Here is a 27,903-nt window from a genome sequence, read left to right as displayed (position 1 = left end):
ACATGGTCGAAAGTGGGGAAAAACTTGAATTAAAAAATAGATCGGACATCCTATAGATATTTATCCTCAATACATTGAACCTCAGGGCTCCGAATATGCACCTTTATTGACAATCGATATATGCAAACGTTGAGCGCAGTCAATGATAATCCGTGGCAAAGACTAATATATTGTTTTTATATAATAAATAGAATAATGTTTTGGTACAGTCAATAAAAACACAAAAGAAGTCCAATCCCCGGAGGGGGCCGGCATCAGCGGGAGTTTTTCTTGTGCGAGAGATCGATCAAATCTGATTTGGTTTCTAAAACAAGAAATTTGATTTTGATTTTGGGAAAATAGCTTGGTGAATAATTGTTTTATGTAAAATATTACATATTTTGTAAATATTACAAATGTAAATATTTACAGTCGTATACGCGTATTTATGATGTTTACAAGTCAATCGTACATATTATTCATTTATTTAAAAAAAAACCCCCTTTTAAAAAATAAATATATTTATGTATCTGTAGTTCTGTACGGTATTTATTACTGTACTTACATATGTTTTTTAAAATTTAGAAGGCTGATACATACTATGTAAATAAGTAAATACATAAATAATTTTATAAAGATTATGTAACAGACCACTTTGTTTTCTAAAAAATCCATGTGAAGGATGTACTTGTTTCGGATCTTTCAATTTTTTTATATAGATATCAGTTCATATGTGTACGTGTAATTAGGTCTCTGCTGTTATATTTTAGTATATATTTCTCATAAATATATATGAATAGCTTCCATATGTTGTTTGAACTATGAAGTCTGAAATAGGAAACTGAATTGGTGTATTTATTCGGTTGTCATAACTATAGCATGTAGCTATGCAGCTTCACTCATATGCGGCTTGGTCAGTATTGTCGCTTTAGATATGTTAAACTAGCTTAACGTCTGGATTAAGGATCGTTTGGTGATTGCCCTTTTTGTTGCTTGCCAATATGGGTGCTACAACGACGCTCTGGAACCCGTCGAAGTACGATAAAGTCCGTGGTATTGTGGATACAAAGAATACCGGAGGAGAACTATTCAATGGATTGACATACCATGTAACTCACAAGTCACAGACAGTCAGACTCACGACTGGGCATACAATTCCAGCCGAGGGTACTATCATCGAGGTGAAGGCGAGGAAGGAAAGCAATGCAAGTGATGGCCTTGTCGGTAGTTTGCACGAAAATTCTGATATGAAGAAAGCGTTGCAGCAGTCAAAAAATGTACATATACATTCTAAGGTGGTTGTTGCCAAGGCTAGACCTACAAAGAAGGATATACACTATGAGTTAAGCGAACCATCTGGGTACATGCACTCTACGGTAGTTTCGCAAGGAGAGTGCACATGTCCCATAGAGAGATCACAATATATTGTCAGTATCAGCACACCAGCAAGCAGGAAACCAAGTAAAACAGTTGAATTGCATACTCGTAGTGCGAGTAGTGTATTGTCTGATGTCGATTATTCGGATGATTCAGAGCTGCATGCTATGGATGCAGACGCAGGGGTGAAAGTTAGACAACCTAAGTCTAGTAACAAGTCAGCTTTTCGTATGTCCTGGACAACGAACGAGCCTATCAGAGTGCCCCCCTCCTGCGGAGTACAGCCCGTTTTGCTTAAGGTTAGGCCTAACCGGCTAAATAGCAATAGTGATTACAGGAGTAGTGATAGTAGGTGCAGTCACGCTAGTAGTATTGCCGAGTGCGACACCCGTTTAGGTACTGCTGAAAGTAATAAGGCGTCATCGGCTGAGCGTGGCACGGTGGGGCTTGGAGATGGCACAGATTCATTCAAAGTACGCGCAAACACACACACACACGCTCTTTCCGGTGTACGGACGGTGAGCTTACCTGCTCGTTCGAGTGAACTCTCTGCACTAACGAGTGTACCTGTGCGCAGTGTAGAGGGTACCAATGCCGGGCCACGTGACACAACTAGTGTGGGCACGGCGAATACTAATGCTACGAAGACACATACCTATGCACACACACATGCGGCAGATGATGATACCTGCACACACAGCACACCAACCACTGATCCACGCACGCACACAAACACACGCACGCACATACGCACATACAACTGTGAGCAGCTGACATCAGTTCCCCAGAGCGGTGGGATGAAGGAGGTTAAATCAAATATCGGGGCAAAACTACGTAGAGGCGCGTCTGCCCCTACCCCTGTATCACGTCCACTTAGTACTGATCTGTCGGCCAAGGACGGAGAGCTGACGTTAAACTCGCGTGAAACGCATAGTGGCCAATTATCCAGCAGCACTAAGCTGGGGAAGAGAAACACGCATATTGGCCAATTATCCAGTAGTGCCAAGCTCGGGAAGAAAACGTCAAACTCCAGTGGGAGTAGTATAAGTCCGATACACATTGGTGCGGCTGCCTCGGCACGGGTGCTTAGTAGGGTGGCGACAACCATCACAGCCAAACACAAGGAGATCGACGAGGAGATCAAGGGGGAGAGCAGGCGAGAAAGGGACAGGAAGGTGATTGAGAAGTCCAAGTGCAGGCTAGAGGAGAGTATGATTGAGGAGTATCGGAGGCGGAAGCAGGCTGGGGTGGCTATGAGCTTCACGCAGGCACCGGCACTGAATGTGTCAGCTCGTGCGCGCGGAGGCGATAGACAGACAGGCGCCGGTGCAAAGAGACATGCCGAGAGCAGAGGGATGCTGAAAGCCCAACATAGCAACGGCAGTGACACGAAGGCTAGTTGTGCCGAGCCAAGGACATACAAGAAGCGGCCGCGGAGTGCGTGTGACGGCAAAGTGTCGCAGAAGTATACAGATACCGCATTCATCATGTCACCCACAGCTCAGCAACCTACGGGTGTTCCCAGGCAGGTATGGCGAGCGATGCACATGCGATCATTGCAGGTGCACTGTGCAGAGTGCAGCACTGCACCGCAAGGGTGCGATGTGCACAGGCCCAGTGCTGAGGCTGTAGCGATGCAACCGGTAACTAGGCAACGAGTACATGGCGTGGGGGTGGATACGGGAAAGCAGAGAGTAGCGCAGAAAGCCTCAGTGTCTGGGCGGACCTCACTGAACGCTTCCATTGGCAAACTGCAGCGGCAGTACAGTTTAATGTCTGGGGGGAGTATTGAGGAAGAAGAGAACGAGTTCGATTTCCGAAGCGTGTCACCCGAAGGCACGGCAATCGTCACATCACACGCGCACTACACGGCACTGGGCCAAAGCCACACCGCCGAACGACATAGCAAGCCCGTGCCGAGGTCGTCTGGTGGTGGTGCTGTAGTCGAGGCTCAACCGAAGAGCCTACCCTCACAACACCGCGGAGATAGACTCAGTGCACTGGATAGTCACACAGATACATCCTCTCCACACCCACACTCAGACCCACACACGGGGGGGGTGTTTGTTTATCCGTCGGAGATATTAGAACATCTGAGCTGTCGTTGTTCGCTAGTGCAGCTCAGCTCAGCTCGTAATACGGCACAGGGACAACCACTGCCACACAGTCACTGCTGTGAGCCAAACGATGCATATGATAGCGACACTACACATAGGCCCCATCGCCTGTCGTATAATCGGCCACACAGAGGCACACGGCATAGAAGCCACAGTATGACGGGGAACAGACCCCGAAGCATCTTGCACAACAGATCGCACAGCATCACAGAGTACAGAGTCACGAGTAATTCTATAAATAGTCCTCTCCGGGCGGCAACCCGCACTGGAATGCCGCTTCAGCACCGTCAACACCGACAGCCCAACGGACATCAACAGCATAGCTCGCCTCATAGGCGGCACACAAACATATCTTCGCACCTCTCACACACGCGCTCGCAGCCGTCGCCAGGTTGCAGTGGTATAAACACACCCACACATTACACGCATACACGGGCTTATTCACCCACACAGTATAGTGGCTCACCCGTGGGATCTCCCAGTCTCGACTACCAAGGGTTTGCACCCGGTACTCCCAGACAGGATTATGGCAGACATCCCACGCCGCAGAGACGCCATAGTGGACAATTATCGAGTAAAACACAAGTACCCAGGACTCCCAGGCAGGATTATGGCAGACACAAGACACGTCAGAGACGCCATAGTGGACAATTATCGAATCATAGAGCACACGTACCCGGGACTCCCAGTCAGGACTATGACAGACAAAACGCACTTCAGAAACGCCATAGTGGACCATTATCGAATAGAGCACCAGCACAGAGTTGGAGTAGTTTCGGCAGCAGAGCAGCTGGGTTGGGTGCCAGGAACTACCACAGGAGCCACTCATACACCCCCACAGATGTCGGCGATACGTATACTCGCGCGACCCCCAGGAGTTCGGATGGGTCTGTGCATTGCTTTCCGTCGCCTACGTCCCTCATCCAAAACATATCCAACAAGTCGGTGGAGTCTGCTGAGAGAGACCGCGCAGGCGCAACGGTGACACGGACACGCTCAGGACCTCAAATGGAAACGACTAGTTCGTATACGGGGCAGGATATGCATGCACACGCACACACCCGCACCCACATAGATAAGCATACAAGGGATGGAGAACGTAGTTTAGACGCTGCTGAACACCGGAACTCGCGCCACATGTTCTACAGACAGTCGTCTTGGGATGGCAGGCCGTTGCAGGGTGCACTGAGCAGAGTCACAGAGGAGCATCACATGGGCGCCTATGCTAAGCATGGCAGCAGTAGCGGTAGTCGAGGCGTGTTTAGGAGGAGTTATTCTACCGATGGGACCGGCAATAGCAATCGAAGTAGTTGCCATGACGACGCTAGCACATTGATATTTGAACCGAGCGAGATAGGTGGCGGACAGCCCATCAAGTACACTGACAGTGCGGAGGTGTATGAGAGCACAGCCTCGAATACAGAGACTGACGAAAAGAGTGGAAGTTGCAGTGATCTCAACCAGCTGCAAGACGGTAGAACGCGGAGCAACTCGGGAAACAGCGCCGACAGCAGTAGGAAATCCCTGTCGTTTAAACCGTTGATCTATATGGCTCTGCAGGCAAAGAGGGCCTTATCTAAGGAGCGTGCTAGTCGATCGACTACGCATAAGGATGTGACATTTAGTACAGAGACGCTTCACATTGCGTTAACCAATGAGAGAGAAACAGGTGAGCTAGATAGTCAATACTTGCAGACGGTTCAGTGGAGTGTCCAACCCCAACGGCAACCAGGCGCAGGGCCGACAGGACAGTCAGACACGGGACATTCGGACGAAAGGCGGAAAAGCTCAGGGCATTCAGAGAATATAGCAGATGTACTGCGAAAGATGGAGCTACCTATCCAGGCACGGCCTGGTGTAGGACAGGCGGCGACGGGAGAGTCAGACGCAAGACAACTGACGAAGCGCACGTCAGACGTAGGGCAACCTGGACATTCGACGGATGTGTTACCGAACATGGGACTACTCGGTTTATCACGACCAGGTGAACGTCAATTGGCAACGGGAGAGTCAGACGCAAGACAACTGACGAAGCGCACGTCAGACGTAGGGCAGCCAGGACAATCAACGGATATATTGCCGGCCTTGGGATTACTCGTCCCACCTCGGTCATGTGTAAGACGAATGGCGAAGGATGAGTCAGACGTAGAACAACCAGGACATTCAACGGATGTACTACCATACATAAAGCTACTGTTCCCGGATCGGCCGAGTGCAAAACAATTGTCGAAGGGGGAGTCGGATGTAAGACAAATAGCTTGTGGAGAGTCTGACACAGGACAGACTGGAGAACCAACAAACGCACTGCCCGACATAGGGCAAGTAGCACCCACAGAGGCGTATATAGAGCAGCTGCCGACAGGAGTGTCGCAAGAGTCAACGGAAGGACATAATGATATAGCGCAACCGACCCCAATACAGTCTTGCATACAGCCACCAGCCACTACAGGATCTGACGTACGACAAATATGTGGGAGGCAGCAGAAGTCGGAGCAACCAGTTGTGGCAAGGCCACGCCCAGCTACAAGGCGCAAGCGTGTGATCTTTGATGAGATACAAACGGCGTTCCTCGTGCCCTCGAGCCACACGTACGACCGCAGTACGACTAAAGAGACGGACTTTACGATCAGTGACGTGGACAAGGTCTACATCGACCTCATGCGGTACAAGCTGCTGGAGATGGAAGTGCACGCACACTCGTACATCAATACCAACATGCATCTCGCCAAGGTTGGAAAGGCTGTGTTGCAGGAGAGACAGCAGATACTGCGGGGTATTCTAGGCGAGGTGGAGGACGTTGAGGATGTGCAATATCACGAGATGAGAAGGGATCAGGGTGAATGATAATATAGCGCACACACACACACGTACGCACGCACACACACATATATGTATATAATATAGAAATACGATGGGAAACAAGCTCAGCGTATGCTTCTGGGTGTTTCCTTTTAGATGTACACACCACATGTACCTCACATTTCGACCGCCGCGCGTGCCATGAAGGGTACAGCAGGTGCGCATGAACAGTAAATAAATAGCAGGAGCACACGCTGCACTGACCACAACAAGGAATATCCGAGAGTACGTATGCAAGTATGCAAAGTGTGTATTTATATACAGTCTGCTAGATACTGTGATATGATAAGACAGTAGGGTATGTATATGGCGGGTTTGATTATGTTGCTCTAATCCAAGTATACTACCTAGTGCGCATAAGATGTTTTGTTTTCAGGACTAGTTTTGTACCTTGACACCAGACAGATTCTAAAACCCTAACTTCACAGAGGAGAAGCCAGGCACATTATGTACATTGTTTGTGATTTTTAGTTTAGCATGTTGTTTGTGACATTTTAGTTTAGCGTGTTGTTTGTGACTTTTTAGTTTAGTGTGTTGTTTGTGTCTTTTAAATTTAGTATGTTTTCTGATCTGTCGCTTTCATAGAGTCCAAGTATCGTGGGATATATTCTGCATATATACCAAAGTCGCTAGACAGCGATATAGGCACACACTTGTGATGCCCGCTGTTGGGGGATAGAGTCTAGGAGCACCCGTCATAGTTTAAAGTATAGGGAAAGCAATACAGGTGGCTCGATATATGTTACTAGTCCAATGCAACTTATAGGTATCTTTATGTGTATTGTGTGAATCATCCTTGCAGTAGCACGTCACTTTACTAAGCGTCTTCTGTAAGATACATAACCAACACTCGGCTTTTTTTAACTGTTCGCTTCCATTCACCTAATGGCATATGTGTGCATTTGTTTCATCTACCAAGTCACTTATCGCAATGGTACAACATAAGTGCGGCTGTGCAACATACTGAAAAACTAATTGCAGTCTAAACACAATCCATTTGCTTGTCCTTAAGTCCCTCAATAGTTCTAGAGCATTTATCCTACCTCTTCAGTCACTAATCCCCGTTTACAGCCCATGTGGCTGTCTTCACTTCCCTCAATAGTCCATATATGAATTTATTATATTTACTAAGTCACTAATCACAGACAGCCTAGAAAAACCCACGTGTTCAACTTCGCCACACCCTCAACCACCCGTGCGCGCGTTTGTTTATAATACTAAGTTACTAATCCATAAGGTCATTACTGTCATCGCTAATATGCATGTCACTATCCTCTTCCATATACTCCACCCCCCCCCCCGCCGCCGCATCTACATGCCCATCCACTCGAGCGGTGCTCTCATTCCAGGTCAACCCCTCTTTCGGTGAACTGACAGCATCAGACACATACTTGCTATCACTGCGTCGCCGCTCTTTACGCCTAGCCTCGGCCTCTTTCCTTCGTCTCCGCTCCTTCAGATGCGTCAATCGCTTGGCTGCGGTGTTGGTGTCTGCATACTCGATATCAGAGTCCATGGTTTTGCGCGTGTAGACACTCCCTTGCTTCTTCATGGACTTGTGGATGTATTTCTCAAGTTTCTCGTGCACCGCTGTGGCGAGAAATGGGGTGACATGGGAGATAGGTATCAGACAAACATGCAGGTATACAATACGTATAGTAATTTAATGCTAATAATTCTAATACTATGGATAAAGATATATAAATATAGTTAATATATATATATATATAGATCTACAGGCTGATCGATACACACCGAGCATTTAAGTACAGGCCAAGATTTACAACAAGACGCAACCCGTCCTGTGTCGTATCCACGTCAACACCCAAAAAAGACATTGCAAAATATATTCTGTTACGATATAAATATTCGGATGCCTTAGTAAGCAATTGAAGAATATATATAAATATCACAATATATATATACACATATATACACACCCACACCCACACACACATATATATATTCAATATCTATATATATGCACAAACATACACACACACATATATATATATATATACAAACACACCCACACACACATATATATACAGACTGGCGAGCCATACGTTTATACATGCGCATGTTTATATCAACTTTCAAATATCAACACTAAACAAAAAAACGTAATACGTATGTATTCTGCATGTAAAAAAATTGACGTACCTTCAGTGGCACTAAAATCGTTCTTCTTGGTATGCCTCTCGACAATCATATGGGTGATCTAGGAAGAGGGCAGAGACGAGATGGAAATTGAAGGCATATCAGTACCTAAACCCTAAACCCTAAAAGCAGCAGCACACAGACGATCTCTATTCCCTTTGGATAACAGCATACACACTTCAGTGCACGACAGAACTGTTGCATAAGAATAATATAACATCATATACGCACGACATCCGGTGGCAATGAAGGACTTCTTAGTGTGCTTTACACATACGGAGAACTGACTCTTCAGTCTCCATACGAATGATACAAACACACACACACAAGGGTCTCGTACGCGCACTCTATACGGGGGTAAAAGAAACGGGGCTCGGCTTTAACGGATATCTCTGAGTTCGTAATTAAATAACGCATACTACAACAAGAAGTAGAGGTACGCAGTTCGTCACAAAGAGAAATCGGGGCTACCTAACAGGCGGCGTATCTAAATAGTAGCGCGAGAAATGAGAAGTAGTACCATTCCGAGTAAATAAAAAGGCGTACCTTTCGAGCGAGATGTTTGAAATCGTCCTTGTTTGTGATGCGGCCGAATTTGCAGCCGGGTTTGTTGTACTTGCCCAGTACTTTGATGACAGATTTGGAGACCTAATTGTAGAAATCAAACCGAGATATAAAGTGAGTTATGGACACCTTAAACCCTGAGGTACAAAGGGTACGTAGTTTTAACACCAAACCTTAAGAACCTTGTGATGCAAAGATTATATAGTGTACTGGAATTACCCTAAACCCCTGAACCATGTGGTACAAAGATTGTATGGTGAGTTGTGAGATGTACTACAAAGAATATTATTTGGTATGCAAACTACGCATTGTCATTGTATGTATGTAGGTATATAAATAGAACCATAAATATCTAGTGATATAACGTAAATGCATTGGTATTGTATGTATGTAGATGTATAAATATAACCATACACATCTAGTCATAAGGTAAAAAACAAACAAACAGGTCAATATTTAAACTCTAGACCTTAAGCCCAATTTAGCTTACACGATATCAATCCCTTACGACCTACATGTACATATCCTTGATATGTTCAATATACTCGGAATGTTAAAACAGCTCTCAGTGTGAATATAATCAACATCCACCCTATTCGAACGGCTTATCTTGTAAATCTATATTCATTGTAAAAACATGTATAGGAGCATACGCATCTAGTCAGCGCGAACAGAAGAACATACAATGCCAATCAGGTACAAACGCTTTAATTGAAGACACATTACTTGTGCTTGTGAAACGAATATGACCATACGGATCTATTTATAGTTTCTGAAAAGGCGAGCAACACAGCGTCCGTCTTGCCCCGGCTTAAAGGCCAGCCCTCGAAGTACTGTACCATATTTCATACAGCGCAGAGCTACCACAGACTGTTCGACAACCGAACACGTTGGTACATTGGTACTATGTGCATACACATATACTTTTGGGATATACTTTTGAGACTGATTTCCATGTGTGCCGATGCTTCTCCGTAAACACCAAAGGTCTAAATATACATGTACGCATATATCCATAAAGAACACTTAAGTATATAGACCCTAATGAATATACAATCAAGGTTATTGGTCAATATCATGCAGGTACGCCCCTCACAGAAAAAACCCTCTGGATATACACGTATAAACAATATCTAGATCTATATAAGAGGGCGCATATATTCAGATACAGACACTACTCAAAGTAGGTAGATACACCCGACACACACCATAACTATATACACACACGTTCACATATGTCAATATAATAGTATATATACGTATATACCCGTATGCTCACTTTCGCAAATATATTCCTGAACATGCAATTTTCCCTTACACACGCACCATAGCTCTGAAATTGCGCTTCCTCTCCTCGAGTGTCTTCGTATCTTCGACGCTGGTCTTCTGCCTCTTGTGAGCGGATTCGGAAGCTTTATCTGCCGCCTCACTCTTGCGTTTCAAGGAGTCTCTTGAACCGGAGGGTGATGTGGGGCTATACGGAAGATTGGTATTTAGTAATATATATATATATTTATGGATACACACATGATTATATACTATTGTTTTAATTGTATATACTTACATACATACATACAGACACACATACACCGTATATGAATTAAAATAAATATAAATATATATATCATATATACAAACATAGTTGTGTATATACACATACATATAGATGTACGCAATACCACACAAGGGCAACGTACACACCTTTTACTAGCTGGCACCTCGTCTGCTAGCGAGGGTTGTGGTGCTATGGTGTGCAGTACTGTATCGGCTGTTGGCTTAGTCCATTGTGTTTGATTAGTGTCTACGTGGTAGTAGTACACTCGTTGCTTCTTGGGATCTGCGGATGGGTCAACAGGGGAGGATATGTATGAGGGATGATAATGAGTGCAACACAGATGTACAGAGAAATAGATACATATATACATACATTGCAACACAAGCTCGATGCTTGTTGGTATCTGCTTGTGCACAGGGTGAGTTGGTTGGCTTTGTGGATAACATGCGTAACGGCTTGTTTTCCAAAAAGTAGTTAAGACATTGTGTATCAGAGATATTTATAATTATACCAGACTTATTGCCTCTGGGTATATGCATACGTACAGTGTTGTTTGGTTGTGCGGATATGTTTTGGAATTGCCTAATTCCTACGGATAGTCAGTATACAGTGTTGTGTATGCCAGATGTACACGGCTATAGTGCACTCATTGTTCCTTATGAGCGGATTAAAACAGCTGAGCGCAATACAGGTTGTAACAATTGCAAGAGTTATAAAAGCCGCACAGGGGGTTTTAACTTTTACAGCGTGCATAGACACACTACACTTCATATATACACACTTCTGAACACTTAAATAAACTACTTCTGAAATACCATTTCTTGGCTAGTATCCAGAATGACTACACTTCATATATACACATGCATACATCTGTTGCTTAGGAAGGGTTTGCAGCTGAGCAATATTTATGTATACACGCATACATAATTTCAAATACACACACACACACACACACACACACACACACGCGCACGCACGCACATACACGCACACACACATATACACAGACACATACACTTTAGCACACACTCTCAAACCATACATCGCAACATCCAGAGTATATACCCCGTACAAAAACATATATTTTTAAGTTAGAATCCTTGCTAGAAAGCAACAATTTTCACCAATCCGTTCGTTAGATGAACAGAAATACAGCACTCAAGTTCACAATAAAAACCCACCCATGGTAGACATCCAGCCTGCTGGCAAGGCTTCCTCAGGGGGCGCGAGGGGTTGGATCCGTGGGTCAGGGATGTCATTATGTTGCTGTGCAATGCTCTGTTGCCAACCCTGGGCATGGGTGTATGACTGATGGTACTGCTGACTGTACATGCCGTATGAAGGTGCGATCCGGCTGTTGTAGGCTGAGAGTTGGGGCGAAGAGTACAAGCGAGGTATGATAATAATGAGACAAATGTAGTAGAAGGATAGGATGAGGAAGTGTATGTATAGGAACAGAAAATGTATGTATATAAACATGATATGCATGTATATATAATCATGCAATGAATAAGGGTATGTATATTAAGGTGGGCGGCCCAGTCCATTAACACAAACTATTCAACACTTCATCATAAGGCTCACTACAGACGGCCCGCGTGGCAGACGTATATATATATACACACACACACACACACATATATATATCACAATACAAATACAAACATACATATATATACTCTTAAATACATGCGCATTTTCAAGTACACTTACCCAGGGACCCTCCCTCGGCCATACCATGCACTGGTTTAACGCCGGCCTCTGTATGCGACATGGCAATGTGCGCACCCGGGTCTATACTAAACTCTCCCATCTCCCTGTATGTCAGTCCATTGCCACCTCTCACACTCTCATACAAACCCCGTCGACCCACAGTGTGTGCCTGTGCGTGTGCCTGCACGCCAGCCTGCCCAGGGAGCTGGTCCATCATCTCATTGTATATCTGTTCTAGATCGAGGTCTTTAGGCGTGTGGGTGTGGATATGTGTGCTGTGTGTTGGTTTGAGGGGCACCTCACCAATACTCCCGCGTAGTCTGTTGTGAGTGCCGAATCGGCTGGCCGCAGCGGCGTACGCAGAGCTATAGTCACTGCAAAGACAGACCAGTCTTGGGTGTTAGCGTGATCCAGGTAAAAGTACTCGTGTGCAAGTGTGAAGTAGCGTCTATCATTGAGTGATCACGCGATTCAGCATGTATATCATCGAATATTAGAAAGATGACGCCTACAAAACTTGCGTGATCATGTGATTTGACTTACAAATCATGGCGTCTTATCGTGATTAGGCATATACACCATTGGATGTCAGATTAAGTATAAGGTCCTTTACACAAGTATACAAATATAACATACAATTACTGAATATTGGCCACAAACGAATAAACAAAGCATGTGTATAGTATACAGCTACACTTACTACGTGCAACGAAAGAAGTAGTCCTATATCGATACCGTGATTCCAAGCGGTTAATTCAGCCTATCCTATCTTCTGATACTTCAACTAGCAAATGAAATGTACGTCTTTTCACCAGGGTAAATAGGCCATTAATAACTTAGTATATACTTATGCGTTTACACATTTACACCCATAGAGCAGGAGTGAGTACGAGTCATATTTCTCTGATGTTGTCTATATGAAGATACCTACTTATTGAGTTCACTGGCCCTTCTAGTCCTATCGCGGCTGTCGGATTTTTCTCTGTCGGATTTCTCCTTCTCTTTGTCCTCTCGGGTCTTCTTTGGTATCTTGATTTCTTTGCGAAGACTGCTCCAACGGGTTATCAGTCGTCCGGCGGCGTCGGATATGCTGTGGACAAAGGCAAGTCACACTAGTTAAGTTGTACCACAGATGCAAGATACGGATCGAGTACACACTTAATATAGTACGCAATTGAAATGTTTATCTGCGTATGATGGTAGTACTCTCATGTCTGTTAATATTTAGCTATATATATATACATATACATACATATAAAATATATTTATGTTTGTAATACGCCTAGAATTGCCAGAGTTCAAAGGTTCAGTACGTTCATACCACGCCTTGACTGTTTATTTATTCTCACGGTGTGTACGTCGTAGCTCATCTGCAAATATTGGCTACCAACGAGTATAGAACTGTATAGCACAAAAGCAACACACATTTGAAAACCCCCTTCAATTGATCTATTTGTTCCTTTCGGCAAATGAGATTCCACCATGAGAATGGGTTCAGAAATAACACTCACTACTGTGGTTTATGGCACATACTCTATCTGAAGCTTTGGTCGAACAAAAACAAAATGTTTTGGAAAGCGTTCCATAAGAACACCCACGATTGGCTGATTGCCCACGTTCTTTTAATAATTTACTGCACGAGAACTCAACGCGTCTGAAAAGTATGTGGGCCTTACGAACACTAGCGACTCAGCACACATGCTCGTTGTTTGTATGTAAACGAATAGGAAAGCATATCAGAAAGTATTTGGAAACTACGTATGCTATATTTAAATATGTATACTACAGTATCTGGGAGTCACGTATACTATATATAATTACGTATACTATATTTAAATATGTATACTATAGTTAAATACGCGTACTACAATTAAATATGTATACTACAATTAAATACGTATATTATATTCAAATATGTATACTACAGTGTCTGGAAGTCACGTATACTATATATGTAAATACGTGAACTATATCTGAATATGTACTACAGTATCTGGGTGTCACGTATAAGCACAGGTTACATCATCCGACACCACAATTATTCTAGAGAGAAGCTAAAATACACACGCACACTAACAGCTCCATGCACATACTCTTTGTTCGTTTCTTTAGCCAGGCTCTTGATCACAGGCCACATATTACCATCGTCGATTGGGTTGCGGAATTGGAACTCGATCTTAGAGAGAATCCTTAGAATAATGATCTGAGGTATCGCGTGCATGGCAAATTGGATGGGATTAGTCGATGCACCGGGGAGAGAGCGCTTAGAGTGTTAAACAGATGTACTGCATAGACATGTATGAAAGAGAACTTTTTGAATGCTACTCTGATGAATACTATAAAGGACCCAAATAGGATGTGGCAAAAGAAGAGATCCTTTTTTTCAAGTCCAATATAAACTATGTATTGGATAGAAAAACCGGATTTGTTCGAAATGCATTGTAGCTATAACCCTCAGTATACCATCCCGATATACAGAGCACATAAGTGATTGTATGTCGGTATTCCGACATGGCCTGTCCCAAATCACAGACATAGATAAAAACTACACCGACAGACTACAGTCTGATATTGTAGTTGACGCGCCAGTGATAGTAGCAGTGCAATTAACTATTCATACAACCCACTGCCTCCACATTTGCAGAAACTACAGAAAAATAGACTTTTGGTATATATATATATATATACATATATACACCCACACACATATATATACATACAGCTGTAGATATATATATATATATATATATAGCCATAGATGAATATATATCAACATGCACATACAAACACATACACATTTACACAAACAAACACCTATGGTTACCTGGAGTTGCCTTAGCTGGGCTGTCTCCGCCGCATCAACCACCACAGGCACGTCGTTGCGAATTACCGATGTGGCGAGCGCATACAGATCTTCCTCCACAAAGTCCTGTGGCGGTTGCGCCTTTTCTGTCACCACGTCTACCACTTCTCCCTTTACTTCTGCGGGTGCTGTCTGGTCTTCGGGATCCTGCGTGTGCTCAGCCTCAGTCACAGAGGGCTCAGGCGCATCAGTGTCTTCTGTGGACACTATCAGGTCTTGTGATTCCTGCTTATTCACAGCCTCAATCGGAGACGGCTTGGGGCCAGCATTGTCCGTATCTATGGCAACGGCATCCGCGCCTGTTTGAGCGGCCTTGGCGTCTTCTGAAGAGACGGTATCCGTTGGGTCTTGATCGATCTCCTCGTTACCACCACCAAGCGTGTCAGTGCCATCTGCCGTTGCTTCTGCTTTCACCGCCCCACTCATACCGTCCCCATTGGCTATTGCACGCACACTCTCTTGTTCGCCTGCGCCCTGTGTTAATTGCTGATCCGCCTCTGTAGTGGTGTCGTTGTCCATCGCTGCCCCTTCAGCTACAGCGACACTCGCATCCGTAGCCACGTCCGCTATAGCCGTCACTGTCTTATCCACCAACCCTTCCAGCGCGCGTCGGTTTTCTAGTGTTGATACCTGCGCAAGGCTCTCGACCGACTTGTCAAGTAACAAACGCAGACCTTTGAGTAACCTGAACTTCAGCAGAGCCTGTACGGCCGATGGTTTGAGCTTATCCGGATCCAAGCACAGCATGAGGGCCATCCCGTCCTCCAGATAGTCACTGTCATTGATCACCGTCAGCAATGTACGGATAAACGCCAGCGCATTATGCTTGTTGAGCGTCTTGAAGGCAGCCGCCTGTAGTGGGAATGAAAGGTGCTTGTAAGATATATACCTATATATATATATATATAATATACCGATATATATATATAATATATACCGTATTTATATATATATATACACAGACACAGACAGACACAGACACAGACGCACACACACATATATACATACATACATTCATACGTACATACACACCAATAAAGCCGAAATGAGAACAACCACCTATGCCGCAACATACCACATTGACCTTCTCTGGTTCCACATCAACGAGTGACTGCCCTCTTGCTGGGTGAGTGGGACGTTTCTTCTGACTACTCAGCCAGTTGCGACAGTTCTTACTCTCGCAATGACACTTTTGGTTCAATTCTCTGCGAGATCAAAAACGGAATACATCAATACATCGATACATCGTGCATCAATACATAGATAGACCAATACCATAGTATATACATATACAAATAGAACAAAGACCCAATTGGTGCGCCGATAGAGTCTCTAGAGACTGGAGATTACAATAATGTTCCTGGAAGTAACTCACTGAGCGACCAAACGAATTCGTGCGTGGGTGAGGCATTGTTGTAGTGTATCTTTTAAGTGAATATCAGAGAGTGTGCGGTGTGCACACATGAGACATCACCCCTGCCATGATTTAACGAATATACAAAATTATATTTTGATTTATGTAGCTTCTATGACACGATGTTTGTCACACAGACACACAATACAAAGACTTGTAATCGACCCCCATAAAAAAAGGAAATAATAACAATACAGTAAAACACACTCACCCTTCGCGCTCCATTTGATAATCGAATGTCAACTCTTCATTCGGTTCCACATCACGCGTCGTGTAGATACCAATCCTGGTCTCGCCTGCAACAAAAATGTACTAATCCGTTAACAATACATATATATATATATATACATACATACATACATACACATGTACATACATATACATAATATAAATTTATACATATACATATAGTTGTATCTACATACAAACAAGCATACACACATGATACTAGAATATCTCTATATCTCAATATATAAATATACCATATAGACGTGAATGTTGAGACAATGAGCGCACATACTCTAAATTGGATTTTGTTGTAGAAGACAAATATATGGAATGCAACACGTGATCCCCGCTATAATAATTCGAATCGTATATCACCACGAATTTATAATCTACGAATATAATATATATATATGTACCGACAATACCTGTATATATACACATAGCAAACTCTCCCATTGCCCAACCCTACCGCACAGATAATCAATGCATTCGCATCCCTACCATCTACCACCCACTTTTGGGTCTCGCAATTCGGGTCGCAACTGTGGTTGAAAAATCGGGACGGACTTCCTTTTTTGGTAGCATCGATAAATTCGTCTGGACCCAAAGTCATGAAGTAGAAGTGCTTGATGCCTGCCTCGCCATAGGTCACTAGGCGCTCTTTGAACTGTTCTTGTCCAATGATCTCCCCCACATACTCCATCACAAAGGACCCGCTATCGCGAGAAATTGGCAGTATAGGAAGATATTTAACATACAAAACATTAAAACAGAATTTGGGTAAAAAATTGGAACGTCTTTTGGAGCATACATAAGAGAATTTGGGTGAAAAATCGGAACGTCTTTTGGAGCATACAGAAGAGAATTTGGGTGCCTATAGTGAGAAATTGAGACATCTTTTGAAGCACACAGAGGAGAATTCGGGTGACTATTGCCGCTAATAACGTCAGCATACAGAATAATAAGTATATCGCAGCAAATGCAGTGATTCAGGATACCGAACAGAAAGGGTGTACATATATGGTCACGAACGTTTGACAATGCAGAGCTCTAGTATATTATATAGCCAATGCAGGGGGTCGCCAATCAGAACAAGATATGTATGTTTAAATGGAGGCCGATGTAGAATTTCAAAACACACAGTGGAACCCTATCTATCGTTGTGCATTCCGAGCTTCACTATAAGCAACAGAATGGGTGAGTCAGTAAAATATAATATAAAGATACAGTGTCAGTGCACAGAGTAAAGCTTACGAGATACTTCAATCATACCTACATCACTATACACAACATAATGGGCATGCGTGAAAAAAATATACAGAGTCGCAGTGAGTGAATAGAACAAACAAAACATAATGCATATAGCCTCGCAAGGCATTAAACATCAACGTTGTGCAATTCTTTTTAGATTAAATACGTAAGAGTGTATGGATGTATATACATATATATACATACATACATACACATATACACACTCGCGCACACACATATACATTATTGCTTTAGAAACAAATCTCTGCTCTCACAAACCACTGTGGTACTCACCCCGTCAGCTTCTCGGGCGAACGTAGTCCCCGACCCTTCTTCTCCGTTTCATACACTTCCAATGGCACTTGCAATCCCTACGGGAATGTTTGAATGGACACTTTAGCAACACACCTCCACGAACACTTGTACAATCAGTTACACGAATACGTAATGCTGAACAGTACACATGCTTCGGGTAGTACTATATCGTAACAGGTGTCTATGTATTGTCTGATAAACAAAGACTCTGAAACTAATTTAATACCAAGGTGTCAAAATGTGTCATCAGCATGCAACACATATGCCAGGGCGACACTGACGCAGTGGAGAGCAAGCGGAATCACAGGGACAATGGCTACTAGATGTGAATTATCCAATGAACGTATTCATTTGTGTGTGGACCATGAAATAGGCATCCATGTTGAGGAGTTAACTATCATGGGCGGAGTAATGGGTTGAATAAAGCACACCACACAACACATGGTTCTAGCAGATGGGCCATGGCATAGTCATTCGTGTCCATAAATAGTCTCGCATGTTCAATGAAGTACACCAAACAACACACTGCCGAAGCAAGGATTCTGATATCAGGACCGTTACATATATACATCTTTTCCCAATTAAGTTCATCTCACTATATCTTATGCAATGTGCATGCATGCTCATAAGTAGACTCTTATAGTCAAATATTAGGTTAATAAAGCACACCACAAAATACCTTGCGAAAACTCTGGTCCAGATGAAACATACAATAGACATACATGCTCATAAGTAGACTCTCATGGTCAAAGAAACAGGTTCATAAACCACACCACAAATACCTTGTGAAAGCTTTGGTTCTGACAACGCGAGCCACAGGGACATAGTTCAGGCCTGCACTCCAGGCGCATAATGCGATTAAGGCACCCAGGACCACACGCGTCTTCTAACTCATCTTCATCTGAATAATATGCAAAATGGGATGGGATAAGGGATGAGGGTGCCATAAGCAAACAAGGAGCATGCATGTTTATACATTGTATGTCTTCCAATTCATTTTCGTCTGAATAATATGCCAAGATGGGATTGCATAAGGGTTAAGGGTGGGAGAAGCGAATAAGAAGCATGTATGTATATACAATATGTGTCTTCTCATTCATCTTCATCTGAATAGCAGATAGGGGCGAGGGAGGAATACGCGAGTGAATTAGAATGCTCATTTAGATATAATTGAACAATGTAGGGACATAGAATGCATGTTTATACATTGCGTGCACGTCTTCTAGTTCATCTTCATCTAGAGAAAATACAGAGATGGGGTAAGATAATGATAGAAGACCGGTGAAGCGTATATTCTGAAACGATTATCTGGATATATATATGGACAATATAGACGTATCAAATACATACACTACAGAAGGCGCTCAAAACCCAATTAGAAAAATCATATCTATTAATAGAATGGGCATGGTCTTAGTATTTTGACTCAGCACAGGCATAGGCCTCGGTACAAAAGCTTGCACATGATACGACGGCCAGAAGCACAGCTATTATCACACACACACCTACGTATGTTGGGAATATCATACACACAAGTATGTAGGGAACTGTGCATGACGCACGGACAGCTATTCACAAGTGTGTTTAACAACATCGCACTGAAGTGTTGACCAATGATCCTTCACAAAATCCTTAACAACCATTTTGTTTGCTAGAGATGCCATAAACTCCCTAGCAATCATCATGGTTGCTAGGAATATCGTGTGATAAGGTATCATGAGCAACAAAATATAAACCTCAGTAGACAGTTGATTACTGATTCTCTTTTAAATAATGTTAACTGAATCGGTCACCAACTCAGTCGAGCATATATGCTTTACACAGAGAGTGATATACACAAAGCGTACAACCAAGTATACTATCATGGATGTCATACACAATCATAGGTATGTTCGATAGGCTAGATACATATTTGTATACTGCGTATACTATCCTTGTCCTGGACGTCAAGTACACACCGTTTCCATAGGTATGCTCGATAGGCTAGATACATATTTGTATATTACGTAAACTATCGTTATCCAGGATGTCATGTACACACCGTTGTCATCGCTATAGCCACAACAGTATAACCTTACACACATACTACCACACCACGTATACTATCAGCAACACGCATGTCATGCACACACCGTTGTCAAGGGAACAGCCGCAAGAGTATAGACTTAAACACATACTACCACACCACGTATACTATCAGCAACACGCATGTCATGCACACACCGTTGTCATAGGTACAATCGCAGACCATATTAGCCTCCTTTCGCTTCATGGGCTCCTTACTAGATACTAATCGTATGCTTGATTCTAGTAGTTCATATCCTTCATGCGCTGATTCCCCGGTCACTTTCGGGGCTTCCGTCTTAGTTTGAGGGGTATCAATTTCTGATCGCCTGATATGTATAGGTTTATATACAAATATATGCATATTTTATGTGTATGTTCGAAGAAAGATTATGTGTGCGTACAAACACACACACATATATACATACATACATATATACATACATACATATATACATACACAAACACACACACACATATATACATACATATATATATATACATAAATAAAAAACAAATATAAATATATATACATACACACATACATACATACATACATATACGTGTGTGTGATCAAGGACGCGCCAGTACATGACAATATACGGTAGCTAATACCTCAAGGAAAACTCGCGATCCATCCGGTTTTCGGTAAGTAGTCAAGCAGCATGCACATCATTATATATATATATATTTATATATATATAAATGTGATGATCACAGATGCTGTGCACGATGTAGGCTGTGATTCGTGAGCAGCCTGTCATTCCAACACTACGAAACACTTTCTTTTATGAGATTGTAAACCTGATAAATTAGATGCGGACTCACTCATTAAGAATATATATATATATATATATATATAAATATACATATACATACACACATGTACATATAACATGCACATATACATATATACATAAGAATACACACACGTTTACATACACATATATGAACATACACATAATTATATGTTTCCATACCTGCGATTTGCATCGTTGCTACGCTGAGGTTCCTGGCGCGCTTTCCTCGACAATTCCCCACGATTGCGACTGCAGATGAATATGTGGTATGATATGTAATTCCATAAAATAATACAATGAAAAATACAATAATAAAATAAATAAAATATAATACAATATGATATAGTAAAATAATACATATATTATATCACAATACACTATATTATAATAAATTAATTTCTACTTAGTACATGTACGCTACAACAGACATGGGAAGTACTTTCGTCCCACTTCCCAGCACGAAAATATGTGCATAAACTTGTGTGGAATTGCATGTGACGACAGATGATGATAAACTTTTACGCAGCACAGATACATTACAACAGATAAGGGAAGTGCTTTCCTCTGTGTTTCCAGGACGAAATGATACTAATAGTAGTCACAGTCGACTTCCTCTTGCTATTCTATCCCTGATAATATATCTTTAGTGTACTATACAACAAGGATAATAACGTTCCACTGTGAGACGCGGGTGCATACATAGTACATGTCCCATGATGCGAATACACAACAAAAAGTACAAAGCTATATATATATATATATACATACATACATACATACATACATACATATACATACATACATGTATCATACATATATGTATATATATATAAACAGAGACATATATACGTATGTTGTATGTATTCTACACGAGTGAGTACACTTACGGTTCAATCGACGAGATCCCCATTTCGAAGTCCTCCTCCTCGCTCGAGCTCAGCATAGCCCTATTCTTCCTGGACTTACGTGGAATGACATTCGTTAACTTCTTCACATGCCCTTCCACACCATCGCTTCCCAACCCCATAGCCGCCCCACCTCCATCCCCCTCACGACGCGAACGCACCTCCTTCTTACTTCTGGACCCTCTAGGACTACTTGTGTCCGAGCTCGAGGCTCGCCGCGCTTTCCCACTACCCTCGCCACTCCCCATATCTCGGCCAAACGCGCTGGTAATACCTACCACTGTCTTGTACGAGTCAATATACGACAGGCAATCCGTATCGCCCCATTCGTTTGCCACAGATACCTTGGCCGGCTTGGTTCTAACACTCGACCCACTGACAGCGGTGTCTGAGCTTCGCTCGCGCTTGGTGCGTTTTTTGGGATTGGTGGTACTTGAGTTGTGCGTCGTACCAGCGCCGCTGCTTTTTGTACCGGTGTCGTCCCGCTTCATCCCGGTATTGACCGTCTCCCCATCCCAGTCAAGCGGGATCTCCTTCATCTCCGCCACACTCTCGTCCTTCCTACCAACCTTATTCAGGGCCGTATAATGCCCCGATATCTTGACAATGCGAGGTGCCTGCTTAACCTTAGATTCCGCATATATGGTGTTCAGGGTGTTCGCTATCTTATCCTCTAGCGCCTTCTTATCCGCCATTCCCTTCTTGGGTCGGCTCAGCTTCTTGTCCTTACTGCTACCCACCCGGCTACCGCCCTTATGGCTACCCACCCCGTCCACCCCCTCCTTGTCCTTGCGCGGTCTGGGCTTGCTGGTCTTTCGTACTACTTTCCCCTTGGCCTCTGCGCGTGCCTTAGACCCTTTGGCGGGACGTCCCGTGGGCGAGGAAGCGTAGGCGTGATCACTCTCACCTTTCGTGTGGCTGTCACCATCTACTACTGTGTGCGTGTCATCGTGTGCTTTCGTGTAGGCTGAACCGCTGCTCTCCTGCTCACTACCATCCCCTGGCTGTGCGTCTGAGCCTCGTTCATTGTGTTCACTGTCTGTGCGGTTAAAGCGATCACGATTGACATCACCATCACTATCTGCGGCGTTGTGAGCAGAGGTACTCTTATTCTTACTACTACCACTACCCAGTGTCAGGGGCACGTCTTCATCACTCTCATCACTTGAATCGTCAAACAACGCCTGCGTTTCGGACTTGTACTTCATCCCTTCCTGTGCTACGTTACCATCATCATGAAGCGCAAGGCTGCCCTCTCGTACACCTCGCTCTCCTTTCTCAGCTGACACGTCCTGTGTTTCAGTTGTGTCAGCTATGTCATCTGTATCCATTGTTTGCGCACGAGTATGTTCCTGTGGTATCGTATCACTCGTTGGTATGTCATTTTCAGTAGCCATGGAGGTCAAGGCAGAGATATCATTTATCTCAACCATCTTTATACCATCCTCCTCCACACTCTGATCAACACTATCTACCACACTTCCAGGTATTGTGTCTATATCTTCATGTACCAGTGTCTGTGTATCCTGACTGCGTTGTGATCGCACGCTCTTAGGTTTACCCCTTTTTGTACGACGATCTTGTTGATTGTCTATGTCTACTTCCATGTCATCCGTATCTACCTGACGCTCGCCCACAGTGTTCTCGGCATCTACTATACTCTCACTCATATTTATATCAGTATCCTCCTTCTCCGATGTATCGGTATTAACAGGCTCATTTATCGTAGACACATTGACCACTGCACCACTCTCCAGTGTTTCGGGTGTTCGTTGGCCATCGGATAAAAGTGCTTCCCTGATTCGTCGCGCACTACTGCGGATGCCTGTGCTACGTGTGCGTCCTATAGAGCTCATTTTGTATGTGTGAGATATATATGTATATATAAATATATATTAAGTATCTCTATTTGCTCACTTATTTATGTTCAGAGGTTGAATTCGACAATGTATGTGGATCTCTGTTATACTAGTCAGCTCAGCGTAAACTGTACTGCTTCCCTTTCATTGGGATACGTGTGCATGTGCCTTTTGAACCAAAAACGGCTGTAGCTGCATGTATACTGCACACTTATACGTTCCCACGATTATGCTTACATACGAGTCTGTATCAGACAAACAAGTGACACTGCACACGTACATGCATACGTATGTCACAGGTATACAGTGTCAAAGGTACGCCTGGGATTCCTCACAGTTACAGACTTGCTACGTGTGCGGCTGTTGTTTTGATCGCACAAGGAAGTTCAGTCTTCAGAACACAAAGCTTTCTGAACGGCTTCTGGAGTGGCCCCTCGATACCTTTTGCGTTGAAACGTATATATTTTGAATATAGTACGTTTCTAATATACGTTTATATCGGGTGACCTTATGGCTGTCGATATGGGGGCATGTTCGGAGCCTTCAGGTACAAAGTGTTCCGGAACGTTGTCTTAGAGTGCCCGTTTAAATCACAAAATAGAACGGTTTTACCAGTCATTTAGCCCCTATAAACGTTTTGTAGTAAAAAGATTCAAGTATATAAGCGTTTACGTTTAACTGTCAAATTGTACCCCTATACGGATTAACTCTTCAGTTCGTGGGTCATCACGAGATCGACGATGCGTTTTCAAAACGACAATAGGAAAACTAGGTTTACCTGTGCGGCATATTATACATCAGTACATCAGTAAAGTGGTACATACGTTTTACGGAAAATACTATATGTGATACGACAGCCCCTAACTTCAGGGGGGTTCAAACCGTATTGAGTACGTTAATTCAACTCTGAATTTTTGATCTCTGTAAAACCTAGTTCTGGGCCATGTTGTTCGAAAGCCAGAACATACTTTGAAGTACATAGTTCATTATGCCGGCAGCTCGCGGGGGTACAGCACCACGCATATACTCAGGTGAAGGAAAAGAACTTCCTATTTATTTTTATACTCTTGTGTAAATACTAGTATTATAAATATGTTGTTGTTGTGTACAGATGACAGAAGCTCGTTCCTGAGCAGCACTTGACGTACAGCTGCCACCGCAGTGACAAGTGGTAAGTTCACGCGACATTGTATTGTATTTATTATGTACGATTAAACATCGCCTCTCTCCTGTTTTAACTGCCACCGTAGTAGTAAGTGATAAGTAGCGAGTCCTCACGATGGATTGTATATATGTACGATTATAAGTCGTTTCTCAAGTCTACGCGATGTTGTATTGCATTTATGTATTGTATTTATGTATTGTGGCTATGTAATATTATATGTCGTCTCTCATAATTCTACGCGATGATGTATTGTATTTATGTATTGTATTTATGTACCTTTAAACGTCTACCATTGAACGTCGTTTCTCATCGGTCCACGCGAAGATGTATTGTACTTGTGTATTGTATTCAAGTATCGTATTTATGTATTGTGCTTCTATTTTGTATCCATGCATTATTTTTATTTACAATTAAAAGTTGTTTCGCATAAGTCCACGTAAAGATGTATTGACTTTGTGTATTGTGCTGCGGTTTTGCACCACTATACATCGTCTCTTATATGTCCACTCGAAGATATATTGTGTTTATTTATTGTTTTAATGTGTTGTATTTATTTATTGTGTTTATGAATTGTGCTTCTGTATCGCATCTATTCGTTGTATTTATGCATCTTTGTACGTTTCTCATAAATCCACGGTTTATAGACTTTCTATCCCAGCACCACTTTTCTAATTATAGTAGATCACAACATAGGGGTCAAACTTCCTCAATTTGGTTGTCCAACTTCACCCTCCTGCCTGAGCTCTGGTGTGCTGATGACCTGAGCGGGGACTTCATGTGATATACATCTCACCAGAGTGGGTATACACATATACGAATTCACATCAGTGGCTAATCTGTAGTATCACACCCATCACTCCAATAGTCAAGCAAGCAGTAAACCTACAACCGCATATTCCGCATACTAGTGAACTATAATTAATTCGTGCACCTCTATCTCTATTACATTAATGGCGACATATGAAGTGCATCACTTGTAGTATATTGCGTTTTTTGTGTGTGTAATGATGGCACAGTTTCGTTAACTCCGCATTAAGAACTGGCTTGGACTGCATTGCCGCGAATTATGTCTAAAATATGGCGAGGTTGTTAAATATTGGCGATATCATTTATTAAATGATCGGTCTTAAGAAGTTGTCATGACCAAAGTTGGTTGGAAACACTTCAGTTGCTAGAAACAGGGAAGTCGGAATCTCCAGGTGCCTTTTTATAAGACTATGCTTAGCTTCGAGCTGAACACACTGCTTTAGAGATCATTGGGAATACTTCAGTATAATAGTATACATGCTTTTAGCTGAATACATTGAGTTGCTCGATTAGGGGTGTAGACGACATGCTCAACCGGAGGTTGTAGACACTCTACTGTGGAAGATCACACACACATGGTGCTGGGCCTGGATTCAATACGCAAATAAAGAGGGATGTTCACTTGTTCAGAGACTTATATGAGTGGCGTTTGCTGGCCTCGAGTGCCATATACATTGTCGTGCGAGCGTTGTTCTCTTACTTACTTGGCGCTGCATTTGGTGATCGCAGCAGAGGGTATCAGAACTCTGCGGATATATTCTCGCCATCGTACCGCGTATTAGCGTGAAGGAATGATTCGCGTACGGTTCGCGTACTAAAACCTAGCTCACCGTTGTGCTGAAGTATCTTCTAAGTTTATGAGGCGTTTCTACTATGTTACCCGCGTCCGTCGATTATCGAGGTTGAGTGGACTGAGCGTAGGATTGTCAGTGGCGGCTTGTGTATCCGGAGCGGCGTTGTAGGAACTTCGATATACGATGACAGATGCCGATTGGTCTATTTATAGCCGCCATCAATGTGTATTCATTTGAACCTTAAACCTTAGTGCATACGCTGTACTCGCACAGTCAGCTATCCATTCTATGATACGTTATACCAAGTACTTCTGCAGAACTCCTGCTGTGGGCGTGTGGTGTAGCCTGTAGAGGTCAGACTCCCTAACTGTCTGATGCATGCGATGCATAAATTCAGATGCGGTGGCACTTTTCCAATACACATCCCCATCCCAACACAAGCACTCGGCCTTTATTCATGGCGGCTCTGCTCAACGGCTGGATGTGTTGTACGAGTAGGTGCTGGCACACACTCTTGGTGGGAGGACTGGTCTCTTGCTGTCCTCAGATACTTGACCAAGGACTTACAAGACTATGTTTTAGGACTATATAACCAGTTGTGGTGTTTACCTGTATGGCTTGTCCTTTATACGTACTCCAATTTGTGTATATGTACACACATAGATATAACTAAATGAGACATAGGTTGTACGACTGGGCTTATCAGTTACCCTTGAGATATGGGCGACTCTTCCAAACGGCCGCTATCATATTCGCAAAAGCGATGGATATGTATTAAACAGCTCGATCGTGTGTCGCAAATATCGCACCTTACACTTTTGATACTGTGCATATAGCAAAATAAATTCAAACAGATTGTACAGAAAGTAATTAAGGAAACCAAGCAGCCCAGCCTTACAACTGAGTCAGATCGAACTAATTGAGACAATGCGTACACGTACACATACATCGGACCTCATTTCAAAGTTCACTACAATTAATTGAGTCAATACTAAAAATATATACTTATATATATATATATATATATATATATACTATATATATACATATATTATGTGTGTGTATACTATACTTACTTTAATTGTAGAAGGTACGGTCGTATTCGTTCCTCCTT

General features: G+C 43.0%; 3 protein-coding genes across 3 annotated transcripts in view; 1 reads left to right on the top strand and 2 right to left on the bottom strand.

The window, feature by feature from the left end:
* The first annotated feature begins 956 nt into the window (after positions 1 to 956).
* SARC_00856 (hypothetical protein) lies at positions 957 to 6,548 on the top strand. Its single transcript, XM_014305430.1, has one exon. The coding sequence runs from the start codon at positions 981 to 983 to the stop codon at positions 6,315 to 6,317; it is 5,337 nt and encodes a 1,778-aa protein (XP_014160905.1). The 5' UTR covers positions 957 to 980; the 3' UTR covers positions 6,318 to 6,548.
* A 1,009-nt stretch (positions 6,549 to 7,557) lies between these two features.
* SARC_00855 (hypothetical protein) lies at positions 7,558 to 24,172 on the bottom strand (the record flags this gene model as incomplete). The annotated part of the gene is made up of 18 exons (XM_014305429.1): positions 22,147 to 24,172; positions 21,440 to 21,508; positions 20,619 to 20,788; positions 19,178 to 19,296; positions 18,375 to 18,451; positions 17,331 to 17,545; positions 16,813 to 16,897; positions 16,263 to 16,392; positions 15,149 to 16,039; positions 14,418 to 14,527; positions 13,256 to 13,414; positions 12,325 to 12,698; positions 11,793 to 11,975; positions 10,758 to 10,893; positions 10,383 to 10,530; positions 9,039 to 9,140; positions 8,496 to 8,553; positions 7,558 to 7,922 (listed from the first exon to the last, which is right to left on the bottom strand). The coding sequence occupies exons 1-18, from the start codon at positions 24,018 to 24,020 to the stop codon at positions 7,558 to 7,560; spliced, it is 5,265 nt and encodes a 1,754-aa protein (XP_014160904.1). The 5' UTR covers positions 24,021 to 24,172.
* Positions 24,173 to 27,240: 3,068 nt separating this feature from the next.
* SARC_00854 (hypothetical protein) overlaps positions 27,241 to 27,903 on the bottom strand; it is a gene marked incomplete at both ends in the record, with an annotated part of 5,365 nt that continues 4,702 nt past the window's right edge. The window contains one exon of the mRNA XM_014305428.1: positions 27,241 to 27,360. Within this exon, the coding sequence (XP_014160903.1) occupies positions 27,241 to 27,360 (120 nt within the window). The remainder of the gene's footprint in view (positions 27,361 to 27,903) is intronic.

Source organism: Sphaeroforma arctica, assembly GCF_001186125.1.
Source record: "Sphaeroforma arctica JP610 unplaced genomic scaffold supercont1.30, whole genome shotgun sequence".
Lineage (NCBI taxonomy): Eukaryota > Ichthyosporea > Ichthyophonida > Sphaeroforma > Sphaeroforma arctica.
This window is presented reverse-complemented; position numbering and strand designations above follow the sequence as displayed.